Source organism: Vanellus vanellus (assembly GCF_965231255.1).
Source record: "Vanellus vanellus genome assembly, chromosome: 4".
NCBI lineage: Eukaryota > Metazoa > Chordata > Aves > Charadriiformes > Charadriidae > Vanellus > Vanellus vanellus.
This window is the reverse complement of record NC_138909.1, coordinates 57352655-57367731: the sequence shown is the minus strand read 5'-3', so window position 1 is coordinate 57367731 and position 15077 is coordinate 57352655. Positions and strand designations below refer to the sequence as shown.

Sequence of the window (15077 nt, the reverse complement as noted above, 5' to 3'; positions counted from 1 at the left end):
GAAGAGACTCACATTCAAGAGAGGGTACTTAATTTTCAAGCACTCTTTGCAGACCCGAGCACAGTTCAGGTTTTCCTATTGGCTTTTCATGCATAGGGCCAAACCCCTTTCCGAAACACCCGAGCCTCCTCCTATACAGCTCTGACCTATCTCCAAGGTAGGACAGACCCTACCTTTACCTACCCATGCCTTGGGGACGATATACCAGATGCATTAAAACATAATGACTCTGAACTCCCACAACCCTGATGGACTCCTTGTTCTGTGAGAGGGATGACTTCTATGAAAAGACTGAAAAATGCAATCAAAAAATAATTAGGATTATCAGGCTAATTACCGCATACATTTTCTAATGCTAAGAGCGATATGAAACACTAATTGTTGTTTACTGTGGGATGAATATTTAAACTTGTCAAGAGAAGTGGGGAAAAAAAATATGGGTTTTTTTTTCCACTTGGAATAGATGCCAACTGCAGACACACATACACTGTAACATTTTAATTTTTTAAAATGAAATTGGCACCCTATTAATACAAAGACACAGAAACTTCATACATGAAAAATTGCAAAATATATGATCACAGTACCCTCAGAGTACACCATTCAAATACAGTTCAAAAAAGGTCAAAACAGGCTTGAATACCATGAAATAATAACAAATATATGCGTTTCTTTTAATTAGCCTTTTCCTGGTTTTAAAAAAGGTTTAAAAATTAACCCTTTTTGAAATGTAAAATTATGTCCTCATCAATTTAGACAAATTGAGGAGTAAGAACTTCAAAAATACCCACCTAAAATTGTGACAGTTGGCAGCACTGCAATCAAAAAAGCTTCTGAAGGCATTAAACACCAATTTACATACTTCCCTTTTCTACTGAGCAAGTGTGATGATATTGGTTCACGAAGAAAAAGACTGCAACAGGTTGTAAATATTGAATACAGTTTTGAACCGCAGCCACATTCATAGTTCAACTGAAGTAAGTTTAGAAACAACAGTGAAAAGCTGAAGTTACTCCAGCATGTCAGGCTAAGTACATATGTATATGTTGAAGATCTGGACTATCAGCTATCACTGTAGAACACAGACTGCAGAAGAAACATTCAAAGCTTATTAAGAACACAACATTAAACAGTAAATTAGCTAGAATAACAGAAAAATCAGAGATTAGAGGACTTGTGGGTCATCCACTCTATCTCTTCATGTCATCTGCTATACTGCAGCTTATTACAAGAATATATAAATACAAGAATAGTAAATCAGTACTTGCTTTATATAATAAATAGCCTTTCTATATAAATTATAAAAACACAGCTACAGTAAAATCAGTGCAAAACCGATCAAAATGTACTGAAGGAACAGAGTCCTGCCTGACAGAATGTGCATCATAAAACACCCATATTTCATCTACTGCATCATACGCTGACAAGAATTAAAATATGCACAATGCACATTGCTAACTGTGCCATTCTAAAATTACAGCTATTTACAATGTCAGACAAATGAGATTAAAACAACGCATGTGTTATTTAAACTGCACACTTCATTCTTTCTCATTATTTTACTGAATTTTAATTTTCCCTAATTGATACTTTGAATGGAAGTCGCCCTCACAAGTCCATATTTGCACGAGCAGCCTTTTTAGAATTAAGAAAGTTCTTTTTCTTTTTCCTTGGAGAATTATGAAAAGAAAGTATTGGATCACTTGGTTCACGGAACAAAAATACCTTCTCCCCTGTGTCTAATAGCTCTATAGCTTCGGCACTTGCAGTGTTCAAAGGAACAGGTGGACCAGACTGTTCCATAGGAGGATGTATAGGCAAACATCCAAGATAAATGAATGATGCTTCTTCCAAGAGGGCACGTTGCTTCTTCTTTATCAAGCTACATTAATGAAAAAAAAAATTGAAAAATGAAAACTTGGGAAAAAAAAACCTATAACTTTCTATGCTGACATAGAAGTGATGTCTTTGGAAGCTAAATAAAATCATATTTCAATAGACAGAATTGTGATTTCCATTCCAGTCCCAAATAAGTTACATATCATTTTGAGATACAAAATCACATAAGGAAAGGTAAGCTTATAATAAATAACCATAGGGAAGGTGGGAAATGTATATGAAAAATGCATGAATTTTATGGATATGCAACGCAAAAATCTTTTTAGGCATTTACTATTATTGCTTATTATGTGCAAATATGTTGCAGGAAACACAACCACCAAATAGCAGAACAGTGTCAGAAAATGCATATTTATGAACTTATTTTCTGATTTCTAACAGATATAAGAGGAACCTTTGGAGAGGAAATGAAGTATGAAAAATATCATATATGTTTCTTCCTGTTTTATTCTTACCTGTCTTCTTTCTTGTTTAGAGAAGGGATCTTTTCCAAACTTCTGTTTATCAGATCTTGCCTTACTTTGTTCTCCAGTGCTTGCCACAACTCTTGGTTCTTCCTGAAGGAGCAGAAAAGAAAAAAAATTCACAGCAGAAAATTCCCAAATATACACACTTTCCTCCCCTTTCTGATTTTAGCTACCAAACCCATGACAGTCATACCATGACTACAGTAAGAGTGTTCAAGGATTTTTGCTGCCCTACCACAAATCATTTAAATCGGCTAAGATCACACCTCAGACCATGGTCCTAAGGTCCCTTTACAACTCACATCTGACAACTAGAGCGCCCAGTGCCACAACATCTGCTTTTCTCCCCTTCCTATGTCATGGCAGGGAGTTGGGAGAGTGGTTCTGTGAGCATCTGGTGTCAATGGGGATAAACTGGAGGGATGAAAGCCCCAGACGACCACCTCTCTCTGTGAGCAAAGGGAAAAAGAATGGCCTCTTGGGACTTTAGTAATGAACTACAAAGGGACAGGCATCTGCAAGGCTGAAAATTCCATTATTAGAAATGAGGATCTCCTTTATATCTTTAGGAGCTAGACACCTGAAAACTGATGTGCTATGAATATTATAAATAAAAAAAGCTGGAAGGAAAATATTTTAATAAACTCCAATTAAAGACAACAGAAAGAAAATAATCAGAACAAGATTTATAAATCTATAAAATAGCCATTTAATTCATAAAGGTATAAAATTTATTCATTATCAATCAATTTATTGTCATTAAAATATTTCACAAAATAAGGCAGCTGTTTCGAAGTATTTTACCCCGTAAAAATATTTCAAAAGGAAACTTATGCACCTGTGTTTTTTTCTATTGCTGTCAATCTGCTTGTCCAGCGAATACATATATACATGTATAAGAAATGATCTTCTCTTGCAATGGTCTACCAAAAATACCACACTTACCTTTTCTTACAGCTGCCAGACTCATCTGCATTACTGTCACTTTCAGCAATACCATCTGAAAATTTACTGATGGAATCAAGGACAGAAAGAACTTCACTTTGTGAGCTGGAGGGCAGCAACAAGTTCAGGATCCTGTGCAACATCCCCATTGGTACCCTTGTCAGTTTAGCTAAATAACCTGCCAGACGGAGCTCCTAGAGGATTAATGAGTAGAAGATAGACAAATTGAGCACTGAAAATAAAAAAGTGTTAGTGAATTTTAATTACTATCATTAAAGAATTATTCATTATAGAAACAAAAAATATTAGTGGTGACAGTTTTGGTGCCAAGTGGACATAGCTCACTGTTTCTACCCTCACTGGCCCATAGATAGATATTACGGTTGTCCATTTCATTCCAGATATAGACAATGTAAATGTTAAACAACCAGTTGATCTTAGTGTATGTTAAGAGCTTAGGGAATGTACTCAACGCCCTTTGGTCTGAAAAATCACAATGCAACCATATTCTAGCATGTAAGGTTGAGTTAATTTACAGATTGTACTATTATAAAGAAATCCTTTCAAGATAGCAATGAAGTGATATGACATTCCTTGGTCTGTAAAATTAGGGGGGAAAAAAAGTAGCCTCTGAAACCTAATGACAACATTTACATGTTGCCATGGTTGAGCATTTCATTGTTCAGCCTCTCTTAACACCAGGTTCTGTGATAAGAGATAAGAGAACAGCTTGTAACATTTGTTAAGAGGTGAAGGAAACATCTGTTTTTGTTTTGGTGGTGTTTTTTTTTTTTTTTCCCCCCAAATGTCCTCTCTTTTTTGGTCCAAAGGTCAGTGGCAAAGCATATTTGCATAGACTAAGTTCAAATTTAGTTGTTGTCTAGACAATCAACCAGCCCCATTTCCCGCCCCCCTCCAAACACCAAAATCCTGTTGTTATTTTCTGCTCTGCTGTCAAAACTGCTGTGTCCCCAGGGCTGTTCCCGTGGATTTCTCATGCGTATCAAATATGAAAACTCTACAATATATTGAGAGCAACATGGAAAGAAAAGAGTAGAGCAAATTAAAGCAAATTAAATGCCTCAAAGGATACCAGAAAAAAAAGCTGTTGTAGTCTATTCAAACCATACACGTATCTCAGGTGGCTGAAGTTAGGTAAGACATGCCAAACGTTTGAGATGACTCATGACAGCTGAGTCACCTCCACTCTGTAGACCCTCCTATAAGCACTGATGGGAGAGATGACTACAAAGCCTATGTCACATAAAAAGCCCACAAGGTCCCACCATGCAGGAAGACAGCCAATTTCTTTGTCCACACTGAATTCAAAATGTCACAGCAAATGTTTGAACTTTGCCTTTTTTTTGCATGACGAATTTTCAGAGCAGCAAATGCTTAATCCCTGTCTTAAGTGAATCTTCTTTGAAAGAAACCATTTCACTAAAAGGATGCTCTGTAAAGGACAATTCTTTCTGCTACATCCATGTAAAAACAACCAAAGCAATCACCTCCAAAGCAGCCCTAACCCAAATTTAGACGGCCACAGAAAATCAAGAAATCAATTGTCGTTTAACCCCAGTCAGCAGATAGGACCATGCAGCTGTTTACTCTCTCCCCCAGTTGGGATTGGGGAGCGAGTCATAAAAGTAAAAGTGAGAAAAAAACTCGTGGGTTGAGACAAAGACAGTTTAATAAGTAGGGCAAAAGCCATACACACAAGCAAAGCAAAACAAGGAATTCATTCGCTGCTTCCCATGGGCAGGCAGGTGTTCTGCCATCTCCAGGAAAGCAGGGCTCCATCATGCGTAATGGTTACTTGGGAAGACAAACGCCATCACTCCAAACATCCCCCCCTTCTGTCTTCTTCCCCCAGCTTTATATACCAAGCATGATGTCATATGGAATGGAATATTTCCTTGGGCAGCTAGGGCCAGCTGTCCCAACTGTGTCTTCTCCCAGCCTCCTGTGCCCCTCAGCCTGCTTGTTGGCAGGGTGGTGTGAGGAGCAGAAAAGGCCTCGACTGCCTAGCTGAAAACACCAGTGTGCTATCAACACTATTTCTCATCCCAAATCCAAAACATAGCACTATACCAGCTGCTAGTAAAAAAAGTTAACTCTATCCCAACTGAAACCACAACATCGATCAACCTCCTTTTCCCATAACCCTTCTCCAAGCAGAGAACTCCTCTCCAAAAGGCAGAAACTAGCCACTTCTCAAAGTTTCTTGGGCTGTTTCGCATTGTTACAGGTTTTCCATGGGAACCACTGAGATACTAGAAGATCCTACAATGAGCAAGACAAAACACTAAGATTGATGATGGGTATCTAAAACATCCAATATTTTCACCCTAAACAGGCACCAAAGTTAAAGATGTCTGTTCAGGCTACTTAGGGCAAGAAATTATTTGATTCTTCCCTGGAGAGCTATGTAAATAAGAGCTTAAATCTTAACACAGACGCCTAAGTTTAATTTCTGTAGTTGTATACAGACTGTGCTTTACTTTCAGTCTTTAAAAAGTGTTCTTCTAGAAACTGACAAAGAGCAACATTAAGTGAGAATAAAAATTACAGATCTCTGTGACCTATTCTGCCCTTTTTGGCTAAATAGTCTCAGGACCTTTAACTAAGTAATTTATATGTGGATGACTGAAACATCATGACTTCAGTACTGCTTTCCTCTATAATAGTTTCCTCTTTAAAATGTTCTTTTCTCCACTCTGAACCTTACCTTTCTGTATCAAGTATGCTTTGGACCGAGAGGCAACCCTTAACGCTTTTCTAACACAGCAGAATTCACGCTTAAGTAATCCTGCAAGGTGCCACAATGCTGTCCACAGTACCCAAAAGTGGCGCAGGTGCCCAGCAGCCAGGTGCATCTGGCACAGGTAATGCAAAGGGGGTGCTGATGTGTGAAGTGAATAGGCACCAGCAGCGAGCAGTACTTTCAGATGCTCATAGCTACCCAGACCAGCTCGCAGAAGCAGTAAGGAGAAGTGAATGTGCATGCAAACACAGGAACGGTCACACTCGTCAGATCAAAAGCCCTGCAGCATGGGAGGAGTTTGATTCTTCAGGTATATCATATGGTAAGGTACCACAAAGATTAGGAATTCACGTTTTTCAAAACATCTAATGGATACAAATGCTACTTGCGCCACCAATAACCTCATTTGTATTCTCTGAAATTGGTCAAAATAAAAACACGAATGAATTGTAGTTTACAAGCAGAGTAACTTTTAAGTATTTGGACTGCGCAATGCATACTTAAACAACTAACGCAAGAATCAATGAACTCAATCCGTGCTGTGTTTCAAGCTTACTGTGCTGTTCCCACATGACAGTCTGCCTGCATCATCTGTTGTCTCTAAAATGCAACTAGTGTACCTGGGGATATAGCTTTGAGCTTATTTAAAAGTAACATTTTGGTCAGATCTTATGACCCTGAACTCACTATCATTCAAGCAAATTTCTTATTAAAATAGATCTGCCTCGATAAAGATGTAAGCTGAAACACAAAATCTAGGAAAGCAAAACTTATCTGGTTTTCCAGAGAGGGCTGCATTCACTGTTCTGAAAACCAGTCTAAAGAGGAAAATCCTCTTTACGGAAAAGAATGAGTGTAAGATAAAGGCGAAATAGCTACAGTTTCCTAACGCTTGCCAATGTAATGTGTTCTATAAATTGTAAGAAAACAGGGAGTTGAAATATTTTTAAAAATCAATTACTGTATCAGCTCACAGGAAAAGCACATCCAGAAGTAGGAACATGTTACACTGTGAGCCTTAATAAATTAGTCTTCTACTAAGCACATACTTCTTTACACTTGAATTAAGAGTAGTGGGGTTTGGATTTATAGTTGAAGTTATTATGCAATTATACTTGCTGAGAACAGAAATTATGTTTTGTATATCTGCAGGGTAAATATGTATAGATTTTATGGCATTTCAATAAAGTACAACCCAGAATTTCTCTGGGCTACACTTTATATGAACAACTATAAACACAAAACCCCCAATAGTATATCTAATGCATATTTACACAAATTAATTATTTCTTCAGGGAATCTTATGAACAAAACATAAAGCATAGTCCCTTCAAGTATACACTGAACGGTGCTTCCAGTTTTTCAAGTACAGTGAGGTGACAGTGATGCTCTTAAATCTCTGTCTTCGAGTTGTCAAAATCTATAATTATCAGAAGTCATTATTCATCTGCTAGGGTGCTAAGAGGACTGGGTATTGTGAAAATTATGACATATTCTGTTTGCGTGCATATGTAATCTGCAAAACAATGACTTTATCTCTCAACTTGCAGAATATATGCCACGCTGTTCAGAAGCTCTTTCACAATATATCTATGCCAAAGAAACTTAACAACCATCATAGGAAGACAAGTAAATTGTCAGCAACTTAAGCAACATAGTTTACCTATGATGTAGAAAAGCAATATCCAGCTTCCCCCCAGCCAAGTGGTATGATCTTGGGCAATATAGAACAAGGAGTGTCAGTATTTAATTATAAAACTTCCTAGGACCAAAATGAGCCACAATAAGGTGCAAAACCAGCATATTCCTGGTTAGTCCTGGGCAGTCCAATGATAAATACGATTAACACTTCCAAAAGAAAAAGAGCACTGTCTTTGAACTGAAATGCTAAGAAAAGAGCCAAGCTCTCTTGGAATAGCATTCCCCTCGAAATGAATGATTCACAGCCAACAGCAGTAGCACTCAGTCAGCAGGTTTGTCTCTCTTCCCTCCTACCAAGTCCTACACAGCTGCTTCAGCAAACATCTTAACATGCCACACATCTTGAATTCGTACCTTCATGAGGGAGGCAGATTCTGAGGCTCTATCAGAGGCAACAAAACTCACAAGCAGAAGAAAAACATTTCACAACATCCTTTGCAAGATAAGAACTCTTCAGCTGAGCAGCTGGTGCGTTACATGCATTTTCTTCCCACCCTTCTGTGCCCAGGAGTATGGTGAGCCAAGAACCACAGTATGAGATTAATGCAGTCTTCATGCTCTTTTAAGAGTTCCCACTTAGCAGTGACTAGTTTTGCCAGCCTATGAAATTGCTAAATAAACACTGTGCAAGGTCTCTTCAATCAGTCTAAGATTGCAAGGCAATAGCAGATTTAAAAGCACTGAAATTAAACAATGATAATGGTCTCAGTAGTGCTAATCTGGAAGAGTTGGTCTGTGCTGTTTAAAGCCTTTATAATGGCCAGCATTTCTGGATGCAGCATGTTTTGCCAGATAAATATATAATGAACTAAGAACAAAAACACCCAACAGTAAAAAAAGAATTCATAGAAACACAGAATGGTTCAGAGCTGGAAGTAGTGGATGAATCTCATCAGGTCCCATGAACTCATGCACCTTCAGGTTCCTTAGGTGGTCTCAAACCTGGTCTTCTCCTACAGTGGGCGGTTCTTCATTCTCACAGTCCCTGCCTTTGCCTTCTGCAACTTGGGTGGTGTGGCTAGAGCTCTTGCCGGTGATGACCAAGGCAAAAAAATCACTGAGTACCTCAGTCTTATCCATGTCCCAAGTGATCAGGTCTTGCATTGTTCTGGAGAGGGCCCGCATTTTCCCTACTCTTCCCTTTTTCATCGACATACTTACAGAAACTTTTCTTGTTGCCCTTGATGTCCCTGGCCAGATACAACTCTATCTTGGTTTTAGCTTTCCTAACCTGATCCCTGGCTGCTTGGACAATTTCTCTGTATTCCTCCCAGGCTACCTGTCCTTGCTTCAACCCTCTATAAGCTTCCTTTTTCTGTTTGAGATTGTCCAGGAGCTACTTGTTCGTCTACGCAGACCTCCTGGCTTTTTTGCCTGATTTCCTCTTTGTTGGGATGCATTGCTCCTGAGGCTGGAGGAGGTGGTCCTTGAATATCAGCCAGCTTTCTTGGGCCCCTCTTCCCTCCAGGGCTTCATCCCATGATACTCTACCAAGCAGATCCCTGAAGAGGCCAAAGTCTGCTCTCCTGAAATCCAGGGTAGTGAGCTTACTGTGCGCCCTCCTTGCTGCCCCAAGGATCTTAAATTTCACCACCTTGTCGCCACTGCAGCTAAGGCTGCCCTTGAGCTACACATTCCCCATCAGCCCCTCCCTGTTGGTGAGAACAAGTTCCAGTATGGCACCTCTCCTCATTGGCTCTTTTATCATTTGGAGAAGGAAGTTACCATTGATGCATTCCAGGAACCTTCTGGATTGCTTATGCCCTGCTGTGCTGTCCCTCCAACAGATATCGGGCTGGTTGAAGTGCCCCATGAGGACCAGGGCTTGTGAATATGAGGCTGCTCCTATCTGTAGGAGACAGACACAAGACTCTGTTCCACCAAGACCAATGACAAACCACAGTAGTACAGGTAAAGATCAGCAAAGCCCAAAGGGCCTTTCAAACCATTTTCAATTTTTGTATCTGTTCTGATGTTTATTTTCCACTGATGTTGAATGGAGTTTATTTTATCTAAGACTCATCTTATATATTCAACATGTATCTGAAGCACAGCAAAATATTCACACAAGCCTGTTAACTCCTTACTTGTTTTACAAAAGAAAAGGGGTGTTGAACAGGACAAAAGATCATCTTTTCTACTAGAAAAGTGTTCTGAAATCTGTAAAAAAACTGCAACTACAAATGGGCAAATAAAGCTTCAAATTTAGTATTGCCTCTGAAAAGCGTTATAGCTGTTGCTGCCCACATCACCATTCCATGACTGAACGAATAACTGAAAATAGTGGGTGACTGCCTCATCAGCATTACGCAAGTTAATTTAAAGGAGCATAAATGAATACATACGAAGTTTAAAGTTATAAATAAATAATCAGATTAAAACTCACCATCATGTAAATATTTACATCATAAGCACCCTACAAAGGCCTGCAGCAGAAATTTTTATCAGCGTCAGCAGGACAGCTTTATTGAAGTCCCAACAAAACATTAGGAGCTCTATGTGAAGTAGGCCATGGGGGCTGAAAACAGTGAGAAGGAACATAAGGCTGGGACAGTTCCTGACAGCCACATCCACTTACAATATCCCAAACTGTCAAGGCCAACAGGCTAGCAAGTTGTTTTGAAAAAAAAACCAAACAACAGTTGCAACAGGGTGTGTGTGGGGGGGGGGGGCAATCAAAGAGGAAAATAATAATACTAAAAAACCCCCAAACTCTAAGGGAACAAATAGCTTGGATTTTAAACTGGAAGGCTGCAAATGCTAGTCATGACCTCCTCAGCAAACACCTTCAAATGCTACACTCAGCAGACACACCAGCAAGGGGTTTTGGTGTCAATATTATTATGCCCAGAGGACGGGATGCTCTTGGAAAACATTAAGATGAGGTCTGAATTCCCACTCTGCCTCATTTAATTCATTAGCACAAAGTAAGATCTTCCGTTCCAGGACAGCACCCTAGCCATCAGGCTGCCAGATATTCAGAGAGAAGCCTCTTCCAGTGAGGCTCATGGAAGGACTCCACTCTGAATGGAACCTGAGCTTCCCCATGAGAGGCAGAGACTGAAGTGATTATCATGCTTCTGTGAGCTTTAGGAGATAGTGATGCAAATTTCTTACTCGAATCAGAGTAAGGATCTGAAAAGATGTGCTACCTTCCAGGTGAATCTCCTAACACAGAATAATGTACAGAAGTCTCACTTCAATTCTTCATGAGAGCAGCTGACCTCAAACAGACATCCAACTTGGGAGAGGATAAAGCATTCAGAAAACTGAGCAGAAGCAAGCTAAGACACAGGAAAAGCTGAAAGACCCTTAGTCTAAGTGGTTCCTCCTTGGCTTGCCGACCTCTGAAGCTCTCAACTTATGACACAGGTGACCGTGACCCCACTTGTCCCTGAGAGGCAAGATACTTGGATGTGAAAAGCTGCAACACCAAGTCTTTTTCTGATGCTAGCTACGTGTCCCAACCAAGGCCTGCAGATAAAACTTGGGAACAGCAGCGATCCATTTTTAATGCTTTTTGTGGGACTGACAGGAAGCCAACAGATAGCAAATCACGTGAAGAGGTGACACTCTTATTGAAAGCAATATGAGTAATGATACTAGAAAATTTAACTAGCAGTCCTTCCCTCATTTCGTTTTGTAACACAATCATTCCTAACACTGATTAAAACCCAAGCAAAACCCTTGTCTCATTACATGAAAATCAGACTGTAGATCTGTCTGTAAACCAGAAACTCAGGTAATTTAGTTCTCCACAGAATGAAATGCAACAGGACAATCCCTGGAAAGGACTTGTAAGTGAACGAAAAGAAGTATAACTCAGTAAAATGCAAAAGGCTAAAAGCAGGACAGAATTAACTGAAGTGAATGATAATACAGCCTGCAAACACCAGATCTGGTAGCAACGATTAGTAGATAATCACTCCAAATGTATGTGTAACGGTTCCCAAAAAAAAAAGAAAAGCTGTTTTCCAGTCACAGCTGTAATTTAAACTTGGAAGCTTTGTTCAATTTCATGCTTACCTGACTATAAAGTGCCAAAAATGCATCCATTTCTATATTTTCAAGGAGATCTTCAAGCACCACGCAATTCCATTGCTCATGTCTCAAACTAAAGTGAAAGACAGAATTAACATTGAAATCTTCCTAGGTGCAATGACTGTGTTATAGGAAACAATATCTGAAAGTCATTCAGGAAGCATAACTCTCTGTCAGCAAAGTTGGGTGGGCAGCATAACTTCTAAAATAAAATAATTTCTCCTCTCTTCTTCCCTGAACCACCAAGCAAAAGCAAACACCAGAGCAGAATCTAAAGCTATACTTTTGCACACAATTCGAATCCAGAATCACTGCAAAGCAACGTGATTCAACATGTCCCCATCTTCTTCTTTGAATCTCATCACCACACTTTATGGCAAGCTGGGGATCTTTTTGTTTTTGTAATATAGTAGTAAACAGTTAATGTCCTCATTACTCATGATTTTTTTTTGTTTCTGGACCAAATCATGAAGCCATCCTCATGTCATTTGGGAAAAGTGCAAAACTTGCTTCTTCCATTAAGTTTTCAGATAAATAGTAAAGACTAGATAAAGACTAGACAAATAGTAAAGACTAGGTTTCTTTGAAGCCTTCACTGACATATCTCTATAGTAGGTTACTGGCTTGTGGATACTATCTGCTTTTCGAGTGACTCTATTTCTGCAACACAAGAGTCGTTAATCTACATTGAGTAGAGCTCCAGCCCTTTCAGAATTAAAATGGACTTAAGAGTGCAATAACTCCACTCAAAGCCTATCAAAGCCATTTTTAATATACCAATTGTTTCACGGAAAACCCTCTTTGTAACAGAAAGCACCCTCTCAGGATCTTATGTGAGCCTTGAAATCTGGTGGGCTACTAATACTGTGCAAAACACAGGGAAACGTAATTTCTAACTCCTGTAACCCTACTTAATGTAAGACAATACTTTGCAATTTTGCAAATGATCACCCATTTTTTGCTAGGTAACCTTCACAACAAGACAGATGTTTCTGCATACCTCCCAAGAGGCATATTTTTTTTTTTTTTTTTGTCACCAATATCTTTACTTAAAACCTGGCCAGGGAAAAGTGAAATTGAGCCTGTCTCTGAAGAAGAGCTTATACATCCCATCAAATGTGATTGCATGACAGGGAATTCAGTCTACAGTGTGATGGCGGAGATGGACATTCAATTTAAATTGTCTCAGCTCCTTCCTCTGACCCCATCAGGTTTCATTGAAGTCCCTACCTATCTTCTTGGGAGACGAAGGAACAGGATTAAAATTCTTCTCCTCCTTGCTGCTAAGGAGTATTGTTATTTTTCCAGTGTTGCCGTCAAGAAATAGTGATTGCAACACATCACAATGTATACGTAACTAAGTTATTAGTATTTCATGTTTCTTGTTTCAATATTCCCAAGACTCCACAGTTATGCTCTGGGCCGCATCACAAAAATGCACTGCTGAAGCACAGAACTATAGTCCCTCCCCAAAACAGCAGAACATTTAGCCTGCTCTTCCTCTGTGATATCTTATGGTCTATAAGGACTGCAGTAACTTAGTAAAACCTGAGACCAAAGAACTTACCTTTGCTGGTGCAGATTTATAAATTGCCTACATTTATTCATGGCCTGTCTTAGGAGAACTGTCACCTGTCTGTCTGCATTTGTTTCCACAGTTTCACTTGAAAGTCCCAATCCATCTGGAGTCCACCTCTGCCTACTCATTAGATGCTGCTGCTGCTGAGCTGACTCCTTATGCAACATCTCATACTCCAGCTTCCTGTCAAGTTCTTCAATCTCCTAGAGGTTGAAAACACGTAATGATAAAAAGTCGTAATTTAACTTGGAAGAAAAAAATTTCATTTGGAGTGAAGAAAAAAGATGGTATCAGAATTTCTGATATTAGTTTATTCATTTCTCATTCTACTGAGCCACTTACAGTCATTACACTCTTCAATTCATTCCATGGCTTCAGTAAATATGACTTGCACGCTATGAATATCAGAACAATGCTGAAAGATACGAGTCTCTCATTCTCATTGTGTTAAAGATATTTCATTGCGTTCAAGATATTTTCATTGTGCTAAAGGCCGATGCTCTCTGAAACCTTCCACTGTAGAGGACATCGAGAAAGTACGCTACCAGCATGGCTGAGATCCAAACAAAAGAACGGCACCATTAGAATTCATCTATGAGCTGCATCAAGCCACTGAAACAGCTTGAGAAACTCGGACTGACTGGTTTTAGTTAAACTGAATCAACAGCTAACATTAAAGAAGTCTGAAGCTAAAAGACAGTAATTCACATTTAGTGTGATAAAATGAGGGTTAAAATATAATGCTCTAAAAATCAAAGGGTTTAACCCCAAAGTCTTAAGTGGACTGGATCCCTCATGCCAAAGATCTCTCTTTGGTCAAACTAGACATCGGAAGGAAGGCTTCATATTCCAGTTTTCCAATGTCATTATTGTCTGACCTCAAGCTTTAAGTTGCTTAATATCTCAGTGCCCTACTTCCTAACCTGTACCTTGGAGAAAATGCTGAATTTTAATCTACTCCTCCACCTCACCAACTCTATTCAGACTACAGATCCATTGGAGCACAGTGTCTCTAAGTGTCTGCTCCCTGGTCATTGGAACTTAGATCCAGTCTCTTAACACCAAAAGCAAATATTAACTTGGTATCTCTAAGGGGATGAAGCAAATTCACATATAGCCGGACGTGTTTGTTTCACTGATTGGAAAAACTATCACTGATGTCCTCAGCATTAGGGAATCCTATGTCATTTGATGTATTTGTTTTAAAATGGTGTTAAAATTTGCCAACCAGAGGGACAAAAGGGTTGGACAAAAACACAGCAAGAGAGAGAGGTGTGATCACCAGGAAACAGTCCCTGTGAACCAAGCCTAACAGGCACTTTAAACAATGACTAAAATATTTTTTTTCCCCCCAAAATAGGGCTCAACTCAGTTCTTGCACATTGGATAAAGAATCCAGTGTTAGCTGTTCCAGGTCTCTCTTCTGCCTCTCATTCAATCCTTTTTCTTCATCTGTTCAAGGACAGAGAAGCTAAAAGCAACCTCTTTGCAGAAACCCCATACGCTGACTGCATAAAAGGCAATAATGCCAGATTATTTTTATTATAATTACATAATAACAATTATTTTAAATACTCCGTCTACATACAACTTTCACTATTTCCTACAGATTTAATAATAAAACTGGAAGCATATAAGCATATAACTGCCATTCTAAGAAAAACTCTGCAGAGATGACAGC

At 39.1% G+C, this 15077-nt stretch overlaps 1 protein-coding gene across 1 annotated transcript in view; it reads right to left on the bottom strand.

Annotated features, from left to right (window-relative positions):
• Positions 1 to 468: 468 nt before the first annotated feature.
• EVC2 (EvC ciliary complex subunit 2) overlaps positions 469 to 15077 on the bottom strand; it is a gene marked incomplete at its 5' end in the record, with an annotated part of 81887 nt that continues 67278 nt past the window's right edge. The window contains 5 exon segments of the mRNA XM_082482674.1: positions 469 to 1882; positions 2355 to 2456; positions 3312 to 3505; positions 11803 to 11890; positions 13385 to 13599. Of these exon segments, the coding sequence (XP_082338800.1) occupies positions 1609 to 1882; positions 2355 to 2456; positions 3312 to 3505; positions 11803 to 11890; positions 13385 to 13599 (873 nt within the window). The 3' untranslated portion in view covers positions 469 to 1608.